Source organism: Lepidochelys kempii, chromosome 7 (genome assembly GCF_965140285.1).
Source record: "Lepidochelys kempii isolate rLepKem1 chromosome 7, rLepKem1.hap1, whole genome shotgun sequence".
Lineage (NCBI taxonomy): Eukaryota > Metazoa > Chordata > Testudines > Cheloniidae > Lepidochelys > Lepidochelys kempii.
This window is the reverse complement of record NC_136386.1, coordinates 72,842,072-72,865,540: the sequence shown is the minus strand read 5'-3', so window position 1 is coordinate 72,865,540 and position 23,469 is coordinate 72,842,072. Positions and strand designations below refer to the sequence as shown.

General features: G+C 43.3%; 1 protein-coding gene across 1 annotated transcript; it reads left to right on the top strand.

Moving 5' to 3' along the window:
- Window positions 1-5,877: 5,877 nt before the first annotated feature.
- Window positions 5,878-23,389, top strand: LOC140915190 (LIM domain-binding protein 3-like). The gene is made up of 7 exons (XM_078853930.1): window positions 5,878-5,943; window positions 11,547-11,598; window positions 12,906-13,209; window positions 15,124-15,304; window positions 17,830-17,950; window positions 20,256-20,371; window positions 23,070-23,389. The coding sequence occupies exons 1-7, from the start codon at window positions 5,878-5,880 to the stop codon at window positions 23,157-23,159; spliced, it is 930 nt and encodes a 309-aa protein (XP_078710056.1). The 3' UTR covers window positions 23,160-23,389.
- The last annotated feature ends 80 nt before the right edge of the window (window positions 23,390-23,469 follow it).

The window sequence follows — 23,469 nt, the reverse complement described above, 5'->3', positions numbered from 1 at the left end:
CTTCCCCTCAAAACTTTGCCAGTGCATACCTAGCCTGCAGTATGTATTGCTATTCCATTTCTGAGCAATATGGACAGCTATTCAAGGACCAGACTTGAGATCACTAAATCCATTTCTCTCATGTCATCTAAATGCAACCTGAGCTTCATTCTTCAGAGGTAAAAGTCTTCTAATTTACAGAGCCACACTCCCATTGTAGCGACTTGGTTCTCTGGCTTCATTTTCTACAGTCCACTGCATGCAATGGTGAGTCAGTGGAGACTGTTACCAGAATTTGCAGCTCACTGAGGCATTGGGAGATCCCAGTCCCTTGAGGAAGATTAGGTGTTTGGAGGGAGTTATTTGTTCATTCATGCCTATCAGCCACTTGCAGCCTTTTAGCTGGTACCACAGTATTCCAAATCTCACCCTTGTCATAAGTTTCTTCTGCAGAAAAAAAGAAGCAACAAACCAGTGTGCGACAATATTTCACCTCCTCAGCTGCAGTGGTTGAGATTCTAGAATAAAGAAAACTAAAGATAATTGGCATTGTGAGGGCAGTCAGGATGCCAGGGCATTCCGTAAATAGGCAACCCAGGATTGTGACGGTCACATTGAGACATCTGTCCACTTTGCTTCTAGTAATTTATATTACTGTAGAGCCAAAAGTCAGGACAGATCTTTTTTCCTGTGTGGAATGAACTTCTGATCTTAGTCCAGTTCTTAGAATAAAGATATATATGCGGCCAAAACCATCAGCACAATTGGTTCTAATTAGCAGCTAGAGACTGAATAGGTATCCCATCTGAACTAATCTTTGTCCTGTAGAAGTAGTCTCACTAGGTCAAAAAAGGATCACATCGGTGGCACTGTGAGGAAGCTTGCAGCTGACAGGACTAAGGCTGTACCAAGGATAAATATGAGTTCATTTCTCTGAGTTGTCAGTCTGACACCTTTCCAAAGTGTGAGATTCACTTTTAAAATATCTAACTATTAATTGTGTCTGTTCATACCGTAAGGCATTTTCTAGTTTTTGTAATTTATTTATTCAGATTCCTAGTACTCTAAACAAAAGTGTGCCCATCCCAACCTCTGGGGGCCTTTGGGAGTCTATTTAATTATGTATATGTTAAGGCACTGATTCATCAAGGTTCCATAAAAACCGGTCTAACTTCAAGCATGTGACTAATGCCTTTGAAGTCAATGGGACTATTCATGTATTTAAAGTTAGGCTTGTGCTTTTACACTTTGCTGAATTGGGGCCTAAGAGACTATTATCAGCAATTACCCTCAGATCAAAATACCCATCAGTGTTACAATATATATAATCTCTCCCTAGAAAACCCAAACCAAGAAGGTTTCTACAAGCCTGCCACCCGCATGGTTGTGGAAAATGACGGAGGCTATTTTTCAGAAAGAAAGCATGGGACGAGATCCTCAGCTGGTGTAAATTAATTACAATGGAACTACACCAATTTAAATCATCTGAGGATCCGGCTCGTGTGGGCCATTACTAATAAGAGGCTGTACTTCAAACCAGAGGGGTGGCCACTAATCCATGCTAATCTCTCAAAGCACTGTTACACTGCTAGATGTTTGCCTTGTTTGGTGCCTCTGGGAAAAGCATACTTTGCACATCTCCTGGTGTTGAACAGAAATCATTTTTTCAAATATCATCACCCCTTTGACAAGAAGGATTGTTGTTCTCTATGAATGCCACTAGGTGGCAGGAAATACCTAGCTTTCTCTCTTTCAACTGTGATTTTTTAGACTAGGACAGTGCTTGGGTGTACAGAGCGATTTATAGGGCAATCTTTTATTCCACAAAGCAGTGAGATAATTGAGAACAGTAAAAGATAAAGGAGATCTTTCCTTTTAACTCCTTTGATCAAATAGAATGACTCACATGTGTAAAAAGAAAAGGAGTACTTGTGGCACCTTAGAGACTAACCAATTTATTAGAGCATAAGCTTTCGTGAGCTACAGCTCACTTATGCTCTAATAAATTGGTTAGTCTCTAAGGTGCCACAAGTACTCCTTTTCTTTTTGCAAATACAGACTAACACGGCTGTTACTCTGAAACCTGTCACATGTGTAAAATTACTCATGTGTAAGTGTTTTCAGGATCGAGGCCTAAGGCTGTAAACTCTCCAGGGCAGGAGCTGTACCTTCCTGTGTGTAAGTGTGAGGACAGTGTCAAGTAAGTTCTTTGGAGCGGCCATTCTCATTTACCAGATATTTGTACTGTACCTAGAACAATGGGGCCCTGACCTGCATGAGGCCTCCAGGTGCTAGCACAATGTAAATGATTACTACTACTAATAATAAATTGTGTTTGCTACCAGAAAACTACTATGACAACTATCAATAATGATGCATCAGATCAAAAAAGCCTCATGTGGTAATTGCATTTGTTAGTTTCTTTCTGGTGGTATTTTAAATTCAGAACATGCAGAACAAGTGCATAGGTCAGTGCACAGATCACTATAGGGTCTAAGAGAGTAAAAGTATCTGAACCTAAATAAATGGAACTAGGCCCTGCTATTTTGGAAGCTAGTCTTTTTTTTTTTTTCCCCCCATCAGAAAATTGTTTGTTGGGCCTAACTGTGACCCTGAATGTGAGTAGGAGGGTGAGAATTGGCTAAGTCCTGTGGAGGCAAGGACTCAACTTCTCGTAATAGTGGTTATATGAGTAGTTTCCCCATTTCCCTACATCAGAGAAAATAACAAAGCTTATCCTTTCTTTTGTGTTATTGGAGAGGCAAGGGTGTTTAAAAGTTGAGTGACTGAATCATTATAAGCGTTTTTTTAACAGAATATGGGTTAGTTGGGTCAGTCTGTTGGCACATTTTGTGAATTTTACATTTTATATGTTCAATCTAGTACTTCTTGTAATGGCACCGAGAGTTGGAGATCTGAAGGCTAGTGAAATAAATAAAAATCAAAGGTGAATTTGTATGTGTAGAGCTACAAAGGTCAGAGTAACATTCTAGGTGAGCCAGGAAGATGTTTGAAAACTATTTATAAGGTCAATATACTATTCCTTCCTCATCAGAATGGCTGGAATCCCAAGGTTGGTGAAATCATTCCTAGCAGATAGTGACAACACTCTGCTAAAAGTAAAAACAATTATAATAATCCCAATTTGTTATATGGGGGGATATATTTTGTACTGAATCCTGGCTTTCAAGATGAAATGATGAATGACTGAAAAGTTATAATTATCTTGCGAGAACTAAAAGCAGGTTATGGATACTCATGACTGTCATTTTGCACCAGTTCTCCAGCCAATGTATTACAGTGATTGTGACATGATTCACCATATTGCTTTATTTTTTAATGGCAAGTGGGTGGGATGGAAAATCCAGAGTGAGAGACCCTTCCTCATTTCAGTTCATTTTACAGAAAAGACCCTGGGAAGAGTTGAACCCAGGTCTTAGAGGTTAAAAGGAGAGCATTATAACTATTACTGATCACCACCTCCCTACTCCTATACTTAGCCCACTCAGGGTATTTTTAATTGACTGTAGTTCTTGTTTGAAGAAGCAGTTATGTCACAGTTATACACACGTGCTGTCTGTTGAGATAAAGAAAGCTGCTAAAATGCGGGGATCCTAGTGCAACTTAAGAGAGATGATGAAAAAGCACATGCAGCATCCTTGTCTGCAAAGAGGCAACTGGCTAAATACTCCCGGGTTAAAACACACTGAGTTAATATCTCTGAGCCTAGAAGGATACTAATCTTGATAATTTTAGCTAGTGTCAACCTAAGAGTGGTACTTATACTGCTCACTGGGGCTCCCATTTGCTCTCTGACTGAAAAAAAGTTTACTAAAGGATGTTGCTATTGAAGCTTAGTGTCTGACTATCTGTGAAACTTGAGATGATATTATCAGGTCTTCTGTGGTATACATTGGTCTGTTATGCTTTACATGAACAAACTGACTTTTGGGGAAAAAAATCATCCATAAAACTGAGTGAGCGAGAAATCACTGTCTTTAATTATAGAGCCCCATAGGTGGGAGCCATTTGAACTCATCAATTAGAGATTAAATATTGCTTTCTAATTCTAACTGTCTTAATACCATAATAGGTAAATAGTTACAGCCCCAGGGCTTTAAGAGATTGAATATAAACTCCTTGTGCTGAGATCTTTAAACATTGTTTACAATTCCAAGATGAAAAAAAGAAGCCTAAAGCTAAGGTGGGATGCATGATTATGAAACAGTGAAATGGCTGATACTGCAGTATAGGAAAGTTTTTTAGAGAAAATGTCTTACAGTACTGTTTGAACTCAGTAAAAAGAAAAAACAGATATCGTTAGTGTGATTTTAGTAGAATGATGTACATACAATTCAAGCACCTGTAATTCCCAATAACCAATGACTGTCATTCTCTTACACATGGGAGGGTGTGAGCAGAGGGAGGAGTGTTAAGCACTAAATAATCTTCTCAAAACTTTATTTTCTGTAGAGATCTGTGTTATTGTCCAAATTTCTTCCTGCCTCAATTAAGGTACTGTCCCACCCCCTACTCTACACTGACCTGGGGTGTTCTGTATTCCTCTGAGTGCCTTGAGCCCACCCACTCTCCCCAACATCATCATCTTATAAACAAGATGGCCTAGAGTATAGAGCACTGGACTGGGACTCAGCAGGCCTCTGTTCCTTTCCCAGCTCTGCACTGGCCTACTGAGTGACCTTGGGCAAGTCACTTCACTGCTCCGTGCCTCAGCTTCCCTATCTGTAAGATGGGTATAACAATACTGTTTTCCTTTGTAAAGCTCTTTGAGAACCAGTGATGAAAAGCTTTGTATAAGAGCTAATTATTATTATTATTATTATTATTTTATTTTAGCACATTCTCAAAGCCCCATGCCATGTCATGGCCAATATCTTCCTGAGGAACAGAGCTTACTTTGGAGCTACTGCTGCTTGGTTACTCTTAAATTTCACTTCTTCAAAAGTAGAGCTTGCCACCGCTGCAGAAATCTCGGCCCTGCTAGAGTGGAGAGGCTAGGATTTTTGTCATGCTTGCAGGCATTTCTAGAAAATCTTTAGCCAGTCTTATTTAAAACAAACACACACAAACCAGAACTTTGAGGAAATCTAGCACAGCAGCTGACTCCACTTAAGGATACTGATTCCACAGTTACAGCTGTAAGTGAGGAGAGACTGAGACGAGGAGGACCTGGGATGTGGGGGCAGGAGGTAGACAGTGACTGTGACTGTGTCAAGGAGCTGAGGGTGGATGCAGGAGCTGGGAAGACTAGGACTGGGATAGGCTGGAGGGGCCAAGGGCAGAAGGGCTGAGCCTTTGCAGGTGGAGACGGGAAGAATGGACTCTGGCAGCTAGAGTACATTCTCCTCAGAACCTGTCATAGAATCCAGGATTCCTGAGTGGCACCATTCCTTTGCAGTCAGCAAATAGTTGTGAAATCCACTAGTAAAATGTTTGCCTTTTCCTGCTCTAGTGGCTGGCCTTCGAATGGGATGACAGCTTACTACAGCTATAAGTTATTCTGTTAACTCAAGAAGCAGAGTTCTGTACTGTGGTTCTAACCCTGCTGATGAATCACATGGCAGTCTGTATAACTGCACATCATGGAATTTCTGGGGTTTTTAGTTTGCTTTTTTAAAAACCCAAGAAATGACATGCAAAAAACTACATTAGAAAAATAATCAGATTGCAAAAACAAGCATGCAAAAATTAGGAAATGCCAGTAGTAAGGTTGCCTGTTCAATAAAATATTTTATTGAGCTGCTGTTACAAGGATCAGTGTGGCCTGTGTTAGCTATATTCATTGGTTTCTCATGTTCTAACTTAATTTACCCGGGGGTGGTATGCCTTAAATTACCAGAGGGTCAAAGAAAAGAAGGGAGGAAAACATTGATCTAGATGGCATTGTTAAAGAAAACTACTTGCACTGATATTGTCAATAAACAAAAGAAAGACTGGGAGCAGGTGAGTCTAGTTTGTTTAAGGTCTTTATTTTTGTGGGGAGAAGGGTCATTGTTGATGACTATTTTACTCCTACTATAGAGGCTATTGAAGCATCAAAGTCTGTCTGTCAGAACACAGTATCAAGAATCTGCACAGTGGTGACATTCTCCAAAAGCAGTTGAGTTTCAGTGAAGAATGGGGAGAGATTGGGAAGCCAACATGCAATGCCCACAGCTGGTCTGTCAATGAGTAATAGAGGGTTTAATTGCTGCCAGTGGATCAGATCTAAATAATTCATTAGAAGAATAAGCTGACTTGGAGAAGAACCAGAAACAAGTAAGAGGAGGGGCCATTTCAGAAAGCTCGGAGGGCTCCAAAGCTTTTAATAGTAGGGGATGTAAAGTAGGAGCCAGGAAGCAGCATGACTAAGAAGGTGAAATACTTTCCATTCCAGACAGTGAGCCCCCTGCAGCCTCTTCTCTTAAAGGTACACACTACACTGTATTAGAGCTGCAGGCCTTGCTTGTCGCAGGATGGAGAATTTGCCCTGACAAGTTCTTTTGAAAATTCAAGATTTTGTTGAAGCAAAAAATATATAAATAAATAAAATCTAATCTCTAACCAAATTACTAAGGAACATTCTACGGTGTTTTAACACTTTCAGAAAGAAAGAAAGATAGATAGATAGATATTACATGTTTATCTGACTTTAGCACTGAGTTCTGCAGGGCTAAAATACAAAAGTCTTTTGCATTTTATCTTTGGTGGGGAAATTTACCAAAAAATTGTGCCAGTAATTGCTGGGAGCACCAGCATAGACAGGGCTCTGGCAGCTTCTGGCATTTTTACTGCTGTTTTAGTGAAACCCAACTCACCCTTTGCTAGAGCCCCACTAACTCTTTCTTTCATTTCTGTTCTCTACCTCACTCCCTAACATCCCTGCTCTATTAATGTTCCTAAGTCAGATAGGGGAAATCAGGATGGGCTCTTCACATCCTCACAGAGCATGCCCTTTCTGAGGCTATGGCTACACTACGCAGCTTTTAGTGACACAGCTGTGTCGCTACAGCCATGCCGCTAAAAGGTGCACAGTTAGCCGCTGTTTGTCAGCTCTCCTGCCAATAAAAAATTTCCACCCCCAACGAGTGACATTAGCTTTGTCAGCAGGAGAGCGCTCCCACCGACAGCATTGTTCACACCGGTGCCTGTAGTCGGCAAAAGTTTTGTCTTTGGGGTGTGTGTGTGTGTTTTTTAATACCTCTGAAAGACAAAAGTTTTGTTGCTCAGTTGCCAGTGTAGACAGCCTAACTTGACACTTCCCTGTTGGTGAAAAACAAGAGCTTTGTCAGTAGAGGAAGCTCCCTGAAGAGAGGGGCTGATAGCGTGGCTCCTGAGACAGCTTCAGGGACAAGTCCCTCTCCATCTCTTCCTGACCCCTTGCCATCTTTATGGGAAGTTTGTCAGACTTGGATTGCTTGTCTTGAGGAGAAGCATGTCCTCTAGAGCAGCGTTTCTCAAATGCGGCCACCATGGCCGCATACGGCCACCGGGGGGGAAGTAGCTCTCCCTGTTGCTTCTGGATGCACTGCCTTGGTGTTGGTTGCTGGGGCCACCAGCAGGGATTGGGCCTTGCCCCCCTCTGGAGTCGCCTGGGGCACAATGCTGTAGGAACAGGCAACCAGCAGGTTTCCCACTTTCCATGGGGCGGTGGGGTTCAGGCTTTGGGCTTCTGGATACAGGGCTTCAGGCTCCGTCCCTGGGTCCTGTCCTCCAGCTGCAAGGCCTTGGGCTCTGGCAGCGGGGTTTCAGACTCCAGTACCCCTGCTGCCTTCCCAGCCCCTCACCCCCATCTCCCCTGACCGTCATTGCCTTTCCCAGCCCTCCCTCCAGGACTTAATTTGTCCCCAGGCTTGCCAGGGCTGAGTAAGTCTGCTGTGAAAAGTGAGACTTGTATGTTTGTAAATATCACTTTTCACAACAGACTTACTAGCTCGCAATAAATAAATGACAATGCTTTGGACATGTATATGTGCATAGTTGTTTGGTTTTCCTAAAACTAATTAAATATTTTAGGAAAAAGTGTGAGAGCGGCCACCAGCAAGTTTTGTCCTGAGAACTCCTGCCATAAGAGTTAGAGGTCATTACTGGGAGGGGCAGCATGGGGGCCATGCAAAAACTAATTTCACCCCGCTGATACTCACTCCTTCTTGTTAACTGTTTGAAATGGGGCACCTTGATTACATTGGCCTCATTAGCACTACAAAAGTGATTTCCACCCCTTCTTGTCAACTGTGGAGAATAGCCCACTTCCACCTTAATTGAATTGGCTCATTAGCACTGATCCCCCACTTGGTAAGGCAACTCCCATCTTTTCATATGCTGTGTATTTATACCTCTCTACTGTATTTTCCACTCCATGCATCTGATGAAGTGGATTTTAGCCCACGAAAACTTAGGCCCAAATAAATGTGTTAGTCTCTCAGGTGCCACAAGGACTTCTCGTTGTTTTTGCTGATACAGACTAACATGGCTACCGCTCTGAGATCTTTTTCTCTATTCCTCAAGTATGACTTTCCCCTGCTTCCTCCAAACAGGAAATGCTGTATGCTTCCAATAATTGCTCACTCCCCTCTAAAGATGGCTGTGAATTCCACAGACTCCTCTGCTGTTCAGTTTTTCTTCCTTAGCTTGTCAGGAGTCTGTGCTGAGCCCAGTTGGTGAACCAGAAAGCACTGAAAACAGAAAACACTGTAGCTCAGTCGTTCTCAACCAAGGGTCCAGGGCTCCCTGTGGGGCTTCAAGCAGGTTTCAGGGGGTCCGCCATAGCTGGCATTAGATTGGCTAGGGCCCAGGGCAGAAAGCCGAAGTCCCGCCAGGTGGGACTGCAGCCTGTGGCCCCGAGCCCTGCCACCTGGGGCTAAAGCTGAAGCCTGAGCAACTGAGCTTCGTGTTGCCCCCTATGGTGTGGGGGCCCGGGCAATTGCCCTTCTTGATACCCCCTAACATCAGCCCTGGCTTTTATATGCAGAAAACAGTTGTTGTGGCGCAGCTGGGCTGTGGAATTTTTATAGCATGTTGGGGGAGGGGCTCAGCAGGAAAAAGGTTTGAGAACCCCTGCTGTAGCTGACAGAGCTGGAGCGTTCTGTTGTATATTCTTCATTTAGCATTTTGTTATGGTGAAAATGACGTAGGTTTTCTGCAAAATTAACAGAACGTTGTTGATATCTGATCCTATATAGGAAGTTATAATCTGTTGTAGCAAGTTTGGTATAAATCTGTGCAGTCGTTAGTCTGTAACATGGATCCAAAAAAAGGTGAGACTTGTTGAGTTAAATTTCTTGAGTGATTTTTTTTTTTTAAAACATTCATGTGTTATCTTAGGAGGACTTGTCAATTCAATAAGTACCTTCCAAAATTCACATACACTTCAATTAGTATTTTGGTGTGGTGTTTTTTTAAAACAGCAATCAGTTTGACCTACACAAACTTGCTAACAGTGTGCCCATAATACATGTCATGTGAGTTAAGATGATCCTAGCACTTGCCAAATGTAAAATCATAACTAACTAATTTCCCCTCAAACTTTGCCTTCATATTGAGGCCATGTTTGTAGGAAATTGGTTGAGTTGTTTAAAAGTTATGAGTATTTTAAGTCAGCAAAACATTTTTGAAAATTGTGTATGTGATGGGGGGCCCTATTATCAGGCCAAGCTGCCTCCATTGGCCTCATGCGGAGTTGGTACACCCCGCCACCCAGTTGTTGGGATTCCCTGTTAGATCAGGTAATTGCAGTACAGTGGGCTCCAGACCCCTGCTAGGGCCGAGAAAAAAAACAGTCAGTAGCCCCTGAGTCTCCAGGCTGGGGCAGACAACAACACTTGGAGTTCTTGCCCTCTGGGTAGGATGCAGCAATGGTCAGCCTGTAGCCCCCGGACAGGGCTAGGCAAACAAATAGTCTGTGGCCCACAAGCCTCCTGGCTGGGGCAGGCAGTAGCAATTGGGGTTCTGGCCATCTGGGTGGGATAGAACAGCAATTAGTCTATAGCCCCCAGGCGGGGCAGGGCAAACACTTAGCCTATAGCCTCTGAGCCTCCTGCGGCAGGCAGTTACAATTGGGGCTCTGGCCCTGTGGGCGGGGCAGACCAAATAAACAGTCTATAGCCCCTAAGCCGCCTGGCTGGGCAGACAGTAGCATTTGGGGAATCAGCCCCTTGGGCAGAGGAGAACAGCAACCAATCTGTAGCCCCTGAATGGGGCAGAACAAATAAACAGGCTTTGGTCCCTGAGCCCCCAGACTGGGCCAGAAAGCAAACAGCAACCACACCTAGTGGTCTGTGGTAAGGGAACCCAGCCCCTCCCGTTCCACCACATTCCGACCCAGGGCCCTATGAAGCTGGGGACTTCCATACTAAGGATTTAGGCATCAGCTTCTACTACATCCCCTGGGTCACTTCCTACCACAAGTTGCATCCTGGGCACCTCCTCATCTGGTGGCGGCCTGGTGTCTCTAGCAGTCTCTGCAATCGGTGAGTTGCCTGCAGCATAGTCCGTGTTCTCGGGCTCTACCGCCTGGAGCATCACAGGTGCCTCTGCAGGAACCTGTAGTACACATCCTTCCCCTGCCTCAGCCAACCCCTACTGAGCTGGGCTGCCTCTTTTTAACTGGCTTTTCCACCTGCAGCGTGCGCAGCAGGGGAAAGGGGACGTTGCTTCCTGGGCCCACAGTGATTGGTCCTTCCCTGTTGGCCCAGTGCACGACTGGTACACCTCGTCACAGCGTACCTAACTAATTCACAGATACATACTATGTCTCCCTTTCAGGGCCAAATCCTGGTCCTACTGAAGCCATCATGAACTTTTTTATTTACTTTATTGGGAGGAGGGACTGGACCCTGTGTGTGCACCTGTAGACTTTTTTTTTTTAACATGAACATGTTCATACAGTTAAAATTATGGTAAAGCAACACCTTTTAAAAAAATAAAAGCAAGCAAAGGCACTATTCCTCAAAGAGGATGCTATGCAGTGTTTCAAACTTCATCCAATATTTTCTGCAGCAGCCAAATAGTATGTCTGGAATCCTTAAAAAACAGGAAGTGATCTGTTTCACAGTTCCTGATCTCAAACAGATGAGGAATTTTGCTCACATCAACCCAAAAGAAAAATTCACCTTTAGGCAGACATCAAGCATAAGAATGTTGAGCCCAAAATAGGACTATTTGGAAAAAGTTATCAGAGTATGTTATCAGGGTGCTAATATGGGTCCTTCTACTTACAGTTAATAATTTTCCCTCAGTAGTTAGCATCAAGCCATAAGATAATAATTATCTTCTACAGCTCATTCAAAACATCTTTTACACAATTTTGTACAACATGTAGTTCCACAAGTATCAACACAAATACACATCTATGTAAACATCTCAAAGTAACCATAATGCAGTCTGTGATTTCTTCAATCATAACAATAAATTAAAATGTTACTAATTTAATTCACTTAACATAAATATTTTAAAAAGGCTTGAAAAGAGGGTATTTTTTATCAAGGCTCTGGAGGTCTGCACTGTATTCTTCTTCTTGATTGCTGGCTTTCCTTGTTTTCCTACTCTCTTGGGTTTTTTTCCTTTAGGCTGTTCCAGAATACATCAATACATTTTTTGTTTCCTTTTTTCCTTTCCAAAGTAAAGAATATATTTGACCTTTCTACACTGTGACTGGGAGATGTGGCAGTTTCTCAGGTGAAATCTTCAGTTTTACCTAGATTTCTGAGACTTAAGTCCATAGTTTTAAAAAGAGAACAAGATAATGGGAGGGCTTTCCAGTGAGTACAGACTCTAGATCCTGATGGTTATTTGTATTAAGTCTCCACCCAAGATTAGTCCATTGTGCTAGACACTATACAAACAGATATAACAGTCAGTCAATACCTTGAAGAATTTACAATCTAAATAGACAAAACAAAGGATGGGAGAAAGAAAGTATCATTTTCCCCATTTTACAGACCAGACCTGAGACACAGATTATGACTTACAGGAAATCCATGGCAGAGTCACAGGAAATCCACGGCAGAGTCAGGAACTCAATTGAGATCCTGAGTCCTGGTCCAGTACCTTGATCATAGGGACATTCTTCCTCTAGTTGCTGTTGATTTTGCCTTGCTGGCCATGTGATCTGAGTATCATGATAAATGGAAGTGGAGTCAGAGTGCCTGTGTTCCCTGGAGGGGCTTTTATTGAGGTTGACACTAGGTGAACAGGGAACAGTTGTAGTTAGGCTGGAAGCAACTCAAGCCACATGGACAGAGCAGTGCACAAGGTTTAATAAAGTTCCACTTGTTCAATTTAACCTGCATTCAGTTTCACTTTTTGAAAATTAAACAATCTGTATTTGTTTCCCCAGCATTGTTTTTATTGTTCTCTTTCAGCCTCTGTGTTCTGTAAGTGTGGCTATTTTCTTCACTAATCCAGGTGTAAAACTTCTACAAATTACAAATAAGAGTGAGAATTTGTGGAAAAATTCACATCTTCAGCAATCTCATGATACCAATACTTAAGCAGAAACTATTAAAATCATGAGGATTTCTGCCTAAAAGCTGATGGCTTGATCTGGCCATTTGAATCTAACGTGCCACTGTATTCTGAATCTAGGTTACTCCAGGTCAGAGGGCAATAATCACAACCATATACATGCACTCCCATTAACTAAAAACTAACACTGCAATGTTCTTGTAAGTGATCTTAATAAATTCAGTGAAAACCAGTTGATAATGGTTTCTGTGATTTATTTGGATATAAATCAAGGATTGTGGTGATATCCTGGAACTCACTCCAGCTCTGATCTGTGCTAAAGGGACAGACTACAATTAGAGTCATCTAAGTGTTATGTTTATTTATGGAATGCAGTACATTTTGCTAAATGTTGTTGTTTGCAATCTAAAAAGAAAAGATCTTAAAGCATTCTTTGATTTTCTTTTGGATGTTTATAACAGCACCAGCACCAGTGCATTCTTATACAGCAGGGAAGGCTGATCCTTCATGCCGCCCTCCTTGGGTAACAGATGACTCCTTTTCCCAGAAATTTGCACCTGGAAAAACCACCACCTCCGTTACCAAACATACCCTACCACGGGGTGCTCCGGCACCATCTCCTGCCTCAACTTCAGCCTACTCGTCTCCTTCAATATCAGCCTCTTCTCAGACTCCTGCTGTAGCCAGGGGAACAATTCAAAGGGCTGAGCGTTTCCCAGCCAGCAACCGAACTCCTCTTTGTGGACACTGTAACAGCATAATTCGGTAAGGTCATGAGACTCTTAGGAGAGGGATGGAGGCAGAAGAGAAAGTATCACAGAGCAACTGATTATTGCATTTTATTATACAATCTCAGAGCATGAGACACAGTTAAATAATCCAGAGGGGATGTCTGTTGTCTGCTTGATTCATTTAAGATTTCCAGAGCTCATCTTTGCCATCGTGTGGTTCACTTTTTATCATGGCCAAGTTATACAAGGTCATTGTTTTGGGCACCTTTCCTACCAAAAGCACTGCCTTTTTCTTACAAATTTCTGGTCCCCAAGGTATCTCCAGAAATAAAATTGGAAGGACACTATGTAAAACTATATTGGGTTGGGGGAGTGAGATATCAGTTTGGAGACAAATGTAATTGCTGCTTTTGTGTCTGGAGAAAGATAATGCACACACTCTGTTACCAGTGATTCACTGCATGCTTCTCTTTTCTCCTCCCCCAGTTCACTCTACTGGACTGGTGCCCATTGTTACCCTGTTGATTGCTGCCTGACTTAATTGTAATCCGTGCATTTTTAATGACAGTTTCATCCACTAAAAAGGAACTGGTTCAGTGGTGTAGGGCTACTGATTATCATTCTCCTGTCTTCCCAGAAAGGAATACTCCAGTAATACAAACAATATTCTAATCACTACATCTAAGGGAGCAGGGTGGATTGACCGAGGAATGTCATCTAGTTCTGCTGCGACTGTCTGCATGGGGGATGGGAGAGCAGGGGATGACTTCACTTGAGTGAGGATACGTGAGCCTGTAACCTGAGCTGGGAGGGGATTGGACCCAGGTGACACCTTTGCCCGGGAAACTGGACAAAGGCAGGGGAAGGAGCCAGGGGGAGGAGGAGTGAGACTGCGGGACTTGACAGGTTTCAGAGTAGCAGCCGTGTTAGCCTGTATTCACAAAAAGAAAAGGAGGACTTGTGGCACCTTAGAGACTAACCAATTTATTTGAGCATAAGCTTTCGTGAGCTACAGCTCACTTCATCGAATGCATAAGTTTCAGTTTTGGGCTGGCTGCGAAAACGCAGGGAACCACAAGTCTAGGGTCTAAGCTCCTTGTCCCCCAGAGGGACCTGGCTGAGGGGTCCTGGTTGTACTTACAAGCCCTGCTTGGAACTGTGTTCCTGTCGTCTAATAAACCTTCTGTGTTACTGGCTGTCTGAGAGTCACGGTGAATCGCAGGAAGTAAGGGTGCAGGGCCCTGACTCCCCCACACTCTCTGACAACTAACAGTAAATCACCAACATGTTTTAATGTGGCTATAGTATAACTAAAGGATAATCAAACAGTAAGTTGCCATTTTGACAATCTGATGTAACATAGTGAATGCAACTTTCATTCAAATGCACAAGAAAACATGAGACTTTCAAAGCTATTGTAAAGTATATGTGTATTACACCTTTCACCAACTCTGGAAAGTCTCCTGCTTTGTCATGTTTTCAAATGGTAATTCTCTACTCTGTGTCATACTCATTAGAATGAGGAAACTTCCCATTTGATTCCTCCACCCCTTGTTTTATATTTAACACGTCTGAACTTTTGATGATTTGTGGGTTTTTTTGTTTGTTTTTTAAAGAATGCATTTTCAGTGCCCTACTCTACACAAGCAGTTTACAGCTGCTGATGGGAAATATTAGCAACATGGGAGTTCTCACAAACACTATTTACAGTTATGGAGATTTGGAAACCATAGCAGTATTTCCAACAGATGTTTTGAAAATTCAGTTAATATATTAGCCTATAAAAATGATTATAACTAATCCCTGAAATTTTCCTTTAAAAAACCTTGAAAAGAGACCTCTTGTCAGCAGGTTATAGTGTCTTATTTTAAAATACATCCTCATTAGTATTGTTCATCAGTGCCATTAGATACTTCTGCAATATAAATATAATAATGATGTTCCACAGGGGTCCTTTCCTGGTGGCCATGGGTCGTTCCTGGCACCCAGAGGAGTTCAATTGTGCTTACTGCAAGACATCTTTAGCGGATGTGTGCTTTGTGGAGGAGCAGAACAGTGTGTACTGTGAGCGCTGTTATGAGCAGTTCTTTGCACCAACCTGTGCCAGATGCAACACCAAGATCATGGGGGTAAGTCAGAACAGCATGGCCTCACATCTAAGTCCTCACTCCATTGAAATCGGAAATGGAATACTTTTGATTATAGGCAACTAATTAAGTATTAAATTCTTCTGCTTTCTTCAACAGTAATTTCCTAGCCTATTAATTATCCCAGAATAAGACACATATAGGCTTACTTAGAACTATGTTTCTATACTGGCTGGAGATTTGGACATGACTGTATTGTACTTATCAGTCTATATGGAGGAAGTTTGTAATATGAATAATTTTTTTTAATTGTTTTTTGGTTTATTTTTCTCTCTTTCCTGCTCTTGCTTTGGTGACCTCCTAAAATGAAAATGTATTGCTCTTGTGCACCTGTTGCTAAAGTTAGGCAAAATGTGGGCTGATGCTATACAGTCTTCTTCAGATAAGGCTTAATCCAGAAACTCCACCGACTTCAGAGTCAGTGGACTTTGATCAGGTCCACACAGCTATCAGTGCATCCATGTGCGAATAGCAAGACTCTTGCTCTAGAGAAATCATGATGATTAGATTTTTAAAATAAGATACAGGCATCTGAACCCCAGAAAGGCGAGAGAAGAGCCCACTTTTGTTTGTCTTATACACTCCTACTAGGCTTCATGCCTAGATACTGTGGCGACTGACACTATAAATACCTGAACAAGCTGATGAGGTGGTTGGAGCAGCAGATGATGATGATAATCTTAGCAATGGATTTGTGTACACAGTTGAGAAGGAAGATGAGACATGCAGGGATGCCTAGGTTAGATATTAGGAAAAACTATTTCACTAGGAGTGTGGTGAAGCACTGGAATGGGTTACATAGGGCGGTGGTGGAATCTCCATCCTCAGAGGATTTTAAGGCCCAGCTTGACAAACCGTGGCTGGGATGATTTAGTTGGGGTTGGTTGAACTAGATGACCTCCTGAGGTCTCTTCCAACCCTAATCTTCTATGATTCTATGCCAAAGATGTGACCAAGCATCTCTCACAATTCTTCCAGACTGGCAAATGAAGAGTACAATATTAGTTATCACTACTCTGCATCCACTCCTGACATCAGTCTCAGTGTTGGGGAAGTCAGTGCTTTGCTCCCTGCTAGGAAGCGCATCATCAAACACTTGAGGTGAAGTCCTGGCTCTAAACAAGCCCTGCATAGTGGCGCTTTCGGGGGAATGTTAAAACAAAGCCACTGAAATACTTACTTATCTAATTAATGGAAGAACAAGTCAGCTCTCCTCTGTGGATTTCTATCAGTAACATAGCAAAGCTGCCAGCTGCCTCTGTTTACATTTGTAAGATTTCTCAATCTGTCTTTTACTTCTTAGTACTGAGAGGTTTATAAATGGATCCAAGCCTATTTGTCAGCTATAATTGTTTTGCAAACAGTAACAGAAGTTATTAAATCTCACTGGTGATTCTGTAATGAGATGTATGGCAAATATAAATGAGGCTGTGTTGTCTAGCAAGTTGGTGCAATGGACTGAAACCCTGGCAACTACTTTCATTCCCTTGTGCCTCAGACAGTAGAGATTAAAAAACAAGTAAACTGTAAGAAACTCGCTTAGAATCATATACCCCATAAAACAGGAAATAAAATACATCAAATCAGTGACTCTCAACCTATCCAGTCTATTGTACCCCTTTCGGGAGTCTGATTTGTTTTGGGTACCCCCAAATTTCACCTCACTTTAAACCTACTTGCTTACAAAATCAGACATAAAAATATAGAAGTGTTCTAGGACACTATGACTGAAAAATTGCTTACTTTCTCATTTTTAACATATAATTTTGAAATATATCAATTAGAATATAAATATTGTCCTTACGTTTCAGTGTATAGTCTATGTATAAACATTGTCTTTATGAAATTTTAGTTTGTACTGACTTTGCTAGTGCTTTTTATGTAGTTTGTTGCAAAACCAGGCAAATATCTAGATGAGCTGACATACCCCCTGGAAGACCTCTGCATACCCCCAGAGGTAAACGTACCCCTGGTTGAGAACAACTGCATTAAATAGGTCACAAATCACGCAGTCTGTTGGGTAACTACTTTGGCCCAGATCCTCAGCTGGTGTAAATCAGTGTAGCTCCACTGAAGTTAATCAAGCTAAATCCCGTGTCTCTCTGTCATGTGCCCACACTTGTGTGTACACACAAAACAGGAGAGAGATAAAACTTTCTTTTGTGCAGGGTCTCCCAGTGAGGAGGGAGCCATGGGTTGTGTTGATGCAGTCAACTGGCTGAATTGAGCTATTGTTTGCTAGATGTTCGGTGGTTTTGTTTTGACAATAAATCATATTAGGAGGTTTCCAATGCTCTGAATGGAGGCAGAGCTTTCCCACAGGAGTAAACATTTGCTACTGAGTTTTGTATTTCCTCATTTTAAAAATCCCTTGAGTTGTTGAGTTTTATCTTGAGCAAAAGAATTGGCTGATTTTAAAATGAGTAGCCCAGGGTATCCCAGCTTTGTATTTGTTTTCCTGTATGTGGGTTTAGTGTATGTGGTATTTTTCTGTTTTTGTTTTTCAGGAAGTGATGCATGCTTTAAGGCAGACTTGGCACACAACTTGCTTTGTCTGTGCTGCCTGTAAGAAACCGTTTGGGAATAGCCTCTTCCACATGGAGGATGGGGAGCCCTACTGTGAGAAAGGTATAACACACAATAGAGCCACCATATCTTGCTGGATAGTACTGCTCAATACTAGTGTCCTTCATGTTATCTGGCAGAACCACAGAAACAAGTACTCCTGTTCTTTTTTTACAGAAACAGGGCAATTGCCAAGCAAAATCAGGCTGATAGCCGATCTAGTCTGGTAGCTTGTCTTTAGCGTCAAGCTATACGAGTGTTCCCTAGTCTGTGTTTTCCCACAGCTTTCCTTGCCTCCTTGTGATTAGGCAGGCTGTTTGTGGGTTTTAAAGCAGACAGTCCTGCTTTTGTAGTGTTTGTCCCGCATCTGGTACTGAGACAAAACTGGACATGGTTTTGTCCATTATCAGATGAGGAACACTGTAATGGAGAGCGTGCCACTCCACTTCTGTCAATGTGACCTCATGTGCACTGGGGCAGGGCGGTGTACTCCCTCTTTGTGGCATGACCTTGTGCACACACAGGTGCTGACTTTTGATTTTACGCGGTACGTGCTCCACTCTGAGGCCCTGCTCCTGCTTGGCTTCTTTTCCCAAGGCCCCCACCCTTGCTCTGCCTCTTCCTGCCCCCGCTCTATCCCTTCCCCCAAAGGTCCCCCCGCTGCTCCCTTCTCTCCGCCCCACCTTCCCCAAGCACCTCCTGCCAGCTGCTTGCTGACCTGTGACCAGCCCTGAGGGCCTGTTGAACAGCTGATTGCTCACCAGCCCTGGGGCCGGAACCACTGCAGAACACCCCCTATTTTTTTTTCCGTGGGTATTTGAGCCCCAGCATACCCATGGAATTGGCACCTATCCTTGCATACACGACACTTGCGGGGGAGGGCCCACACTATTCCCAGAAGTGCCGGAATGCCCGGTATTCCAGGAATGGGCAAGTGGCCACCCTACAAGTTGTGATGGACAGGCAGATGGGTGTGCCCTTCCCACTGCATAGCTTCTCCCAGCACATTTCTGCCTCCTTTCTCTCACTTATCTATTATTGTCTCTGTGGTTTATCTTTTTTCAAATTAGGGTGTTTTTTTATTTCGTCCCCTAGTGGTTCCCCCTTGCCAGGTAGCTATATGTTCCCGGCTTTGGGAGGGACTTCCATTAGGAGCTCCATAATGCCAGTCCAGGATGGCTACTGCCTAAATCACTTGTGTCATGACCTGAATGTGACCTAAAAGGGGAAGCATGCCCCCAAACTTGGTGATACTCCTCTGCCCATGACTGACCAATACTAGTAAAGGCAAAGCTCTCCTGCGATAAGCAACAAGGGGAAAGTGAAACTCTTCTATCCTCTGGCTGCTCATACTGCCTGAATTCTGCAACTGGTAATCAGCTTCCAAGCGCAGCTGTTTCTTGACAGCTGAGAAGGGATGGTCCCAGACTGTTGGATACTACGGTAAAGGAGAGCATATGGATAAATAAATGGAGCTAGCAAGGTGAATGAGCTATGAGGCAGGATCAAGGCTAGACTAAATTGTGAAGTGGTCCTTCCCTCCTTGTGCCCTGTCTCTGCTCCCTCTTGCATTCCTGGCCTCATCTCTCTCTGGTAGTGAGAAATAGAAACCTGAAGAGTCAAAGAGTACCTCCTAGGTCCTGGATTTAAGGGGGGGATAAATCTAAAATGGCTTAGATTGGGGGCCCTAAAACGTACTCTCTTAAAATCGGAGCTTTCCACCACAACCCCAATAACCTGAATAATTTTTGACTCTCTTGTACCTTTTTTATTTCTGCTGTATCTTTTCTGAGATACAATAACTCCAGATTGACATCAATATTCAAAGTTAGGATATATTAACCAATGGATACAGTGTTGTTATATTTTCTATTTAATGCAAAAATTATGGTAGTCCAACATTAAACTGAGAATATAAATATACAGCAGGCAGGGAAATCGAAGTGGTGCTTACACAGTGCTCATCATGTCATCGCCCTGGTCCTCGTATAGTATGTTGTATAAATTCATTTTGTGCTTATGATTTTTCTGTAGTGTGTGTGATTATAAATCAGTCTATTGATGGCTAATTTCCAAATCCTGTGGGAAACATAACTTTGAATTTCCTGAATTGTGTGTGTTTATGTTCACAGCCATAATACTGCATTAAGTGGGTTTTTGCAGTGAATTTCTGTGTTTAAAGAAGTAAAGGAAGGGGGCGGGAGGAGCTGCTCAAAAATTTCACCCTTGGAGAATTTGAGTGGGATGTAGAAAAGAATTCTACATAAAAATAATCCCAAGAATCACTACTAGGCACATCTCTGTTTCTTTTGGGTGTAATATGCTTGTGTTCAGTGTTCATTCTAAGTTTGCTTTTGTTTTATTTTAGATTACATTGCTTTGTTCAGCACAAAATGCCATGGCTGTGATTTTCCTGTTGAAGCAGGAGATAAATTCATTGAAGCCCTTGGACACACTTGGCATGATACCTGCTTTATTTGTGCTGTAGGTATCTATAGAATAATAATGTAGATTTTAATGTAATCTTATTAGAACTTGTGACATAATACTGTAAGAATTCAGTTTAGTGGTGGTGGTGGGAAGCGGTTGATTGGTTTTAATTGCAGATGGGGGTTGTTTTCCTTTCCCTCCTCTCCCCACACCCACCCCCGTTTTCATCAGAATAGCTAAATTTGATCTATACTGCTAATGCTCAGAAACGCTAAGAAAACACTTGTGCTTTTTGGAAGAGTCTACAGAAACTGTGTGGGAGAGCAGTGCTTGGTGTTCTCTTTAACTAAATTTGCACAAAGTGGTAAATCAGGATTTAAAATAGACCTCAGGCAATGATATTATCACCAAATTGAATAGTGTGAAATATAGTGACCAAATGTTCTGTTTATACAGTTGTGCAATTTGCATTTCCACACAGAAAGGAGTCAGTTCAGAAAAAACAAAAAGTAATTAGTAAAGATGTTAGCATTCTGTCTGCTCCTGTGCATGTGTATACGTAGGTAAAATCTATATAATAATCAGCACTTATCACCCCTGACTGTCTCACCTGCACTCATCCACTAACCCATTTCCCCTAGAACTATCAATAATATTCCAAGTCCCTCATCAGCTACAAATAGTACACTGACATGGTCAGAAAGAACAGTTGACAGCCTCACTGATTCATTTGGGGCCGTACACCTCTCTCATGAACTTTAGGAAGTATAGAATGGATTGTTCATGTCAAATGTTAAATTAACCTACTGGCTGCTGTTCTTTCCATGAGACATTTTCTTCATTAATATACTATGCTCCTTTCCTGAAATTGGGAATGTCTGAAGTTGATACATGCATTTGTGTTAGTACACAGACTATTGCTTGCGCAATCCAGTAGCTATTTTCTCTTGATTCAACATCAGTTTTGTCATAAAAACGTATTTAATTGCTTATAAAAGACACTTTCTCTGAATATTTCCTATTCTGGTGCATTTGCATTTTTAGGTAGCCTCTCACCCATTTATTTTAGTTGGCAGGACCCAAGTGTTTGTAGAGGTGATACTATCTGTTGTTCTGTTAATGTAATTTTCACAGTTGTCCCATCCCAGTTTATCCTAATTGTTTTACTGGCATATAAAGCCAAACAGAAAAATCCATGTCAGTCTATCTTTGCATTTCTAACGTGCTCATCCCAATGTTATTAATGTGCATTGCTTTCCATCTAGCTGCAGTACACATTACTGTAGTTAGCACCAGTGGTGAGCTGGAGCCGGTTCGCTAGAACTGGTTGTTAAATTTAGAAGCCCTTTTAGAACCGGTTGTTCCACGAGGGACAACCGGTTCTAAAAGGGCTTCTAAATTTAACCAGCCAAAAGTGGCACCTTAGGCGCCAACTCCATGGGTGCTCCGGGGCTGGAGCACCCAAGGGGAAAATTTGGTGGGTGCAAGCACCCACCGGCAAATCCCTGCCCCACCCCCGGCCCCAGCTCACCTCCGCTCCGCCTCCTACCCTGAACGTGCCGCCCCGCTCTGCTTCTCCGCCCTCCCAGGCTTCCCGCGAATCAGCTGTTCGCGTGGGAAGCTGGGGCAGGCTGAGAAGGAGGCTGCGGCTTCCTGCTCAGGCCCAGGGAGGCGGAGATAAGCTGGAGTTGGGCGGTGCGAGGAGGGCCACCCGCGCCGCAGCAGGTAACCTGGGGGGGGGCAGTGGAACTGCTCCCCGCCCCAGCTCACCTCCACCACCCTCGGCCTGAGCGGGAAGCCACCTCCTGCTTCTCAGCCCTCCCAGGCTTCCTGCTGAACAGCTGATTCATGGGAAGCCGGGCGGCGGGGGGTGGAGAAGCAGAGCGGGGCGGAGAAGGCGGCGGGGAGCTGGGGCAGGGAGCTGCCGGTGGGTGCTCCAGCCCTGGAGCACCCAGGGAGTCGGCACCTAAGGCGCCACTTTTGATGTGATCAGTGGGGGAGCGGCTGCTCCCGCTGCTCCCCCCCAGCTATGATCCCCCGCCCCTTGGAGCCTGAGAGACCTGCCGGATGCTTCCTGGGAGCTGCCCCAGGTAAGCACCTCTGGGACTCCCCACCTCACCCCCTGGCAGGTGCCTCTGGCTCTTAGGGGTGGGCATCCACTACAGTAGCCCACGAGACCCTCCTGCCCAGTTCTGGGGGTAGTCAGGGGACGGGGGAGAGGGGTGGATGGGGCAGGAGTCCTGGGGGGTGGGGGTGGGCAACAACCCCTTCGTGGGGTGAGGAGGGAACCCGTTGTTAAGATTTTGGCAGCTCATCACTGGTTAGCACTTCCAGTCTACACTGGCAATGCTAAAGCGCTGCCGTGGCTTGTGGCTTGTGTGGTCGCGGCACAGTGTTGGCGCTCTCTCCCAGTGCTCTAAAATAACCACCTCAGCGAGGAGCGTAGCTCCCAGCTTTACAGCGCCGCAACTTGCTGCGCTCGGGGGGTGTTTTTTCACCCTCCTGAGTGAGAAAGTTGCAGCGCTGTTAATTGCCAAAGTAGACAAGCCCACATCACCTAACATTGATCGCTGCCAAAGTCCTTAAGTGGTCCTAGTGAAATTTATCGGACTCTCATGGAGTATGGGAGGTGCTACGCATTGTGAGTCAGCGTATCAGAATCTAGTCCTCAAAGACGAAGGAGCAACAAGACGGTTACGAATAGCTACATTTCTCTTTGTGATTCCTGATTGTGTTTAATCTTTAATTTTAGGTGTGCCATGTGAATTTGGAAGGTCAGCCATTTTACTCCAAGAAGGATAAGCCACTGTGCAAGAAACATGCTCATGCCATCAATGTCTAAAAGAAGACCTGGAAGTCAATGGCACTGGGAGAAAATTGGCAACTAACTGAGAAATTGCAAAAAGGATAACCCCAACTGACATTTCTCATTGAGGGAAGGGGAGGAAGGCTAGGAAGCTACTGAACCCTTCTGAAGTATAATTTTAATCACTTTTATATTTGCAGAACACCTTTTTGCATGGTCCGTACAGAAAGCTGAATGAACACTCAACGGCAAATTGGTCAATCCGAGTCAAATATTACTGCAAAACAATATTAGAACAAAAATTAAAGGGATTAAAATTAATTTTAAAAAATGTTTTATGTAAAAA

Coding starts and splice junctions, on each gene's coding strand:
- LOC140915190 (XM_078853930.1), top strand. CDS start 5,878: ATGGCATTGTTAAAGAAAACTACTTGCACTGATATTGTCAATAAACAA. Junction 13,210..15,123: donor CACTGTAACAGCATAATTCG/GTAAGGTCATGA, acceptor GATGTTCCACAG/GGGTCCTTTCCTGGTGGCCA. Junction 17,951..20,255: donor GGAGCCCTACTGTGAGAAAG/GTATAACACACA, acceptor GTTTTATTTTAG/ATTACATTGCTTTGTTCAGC.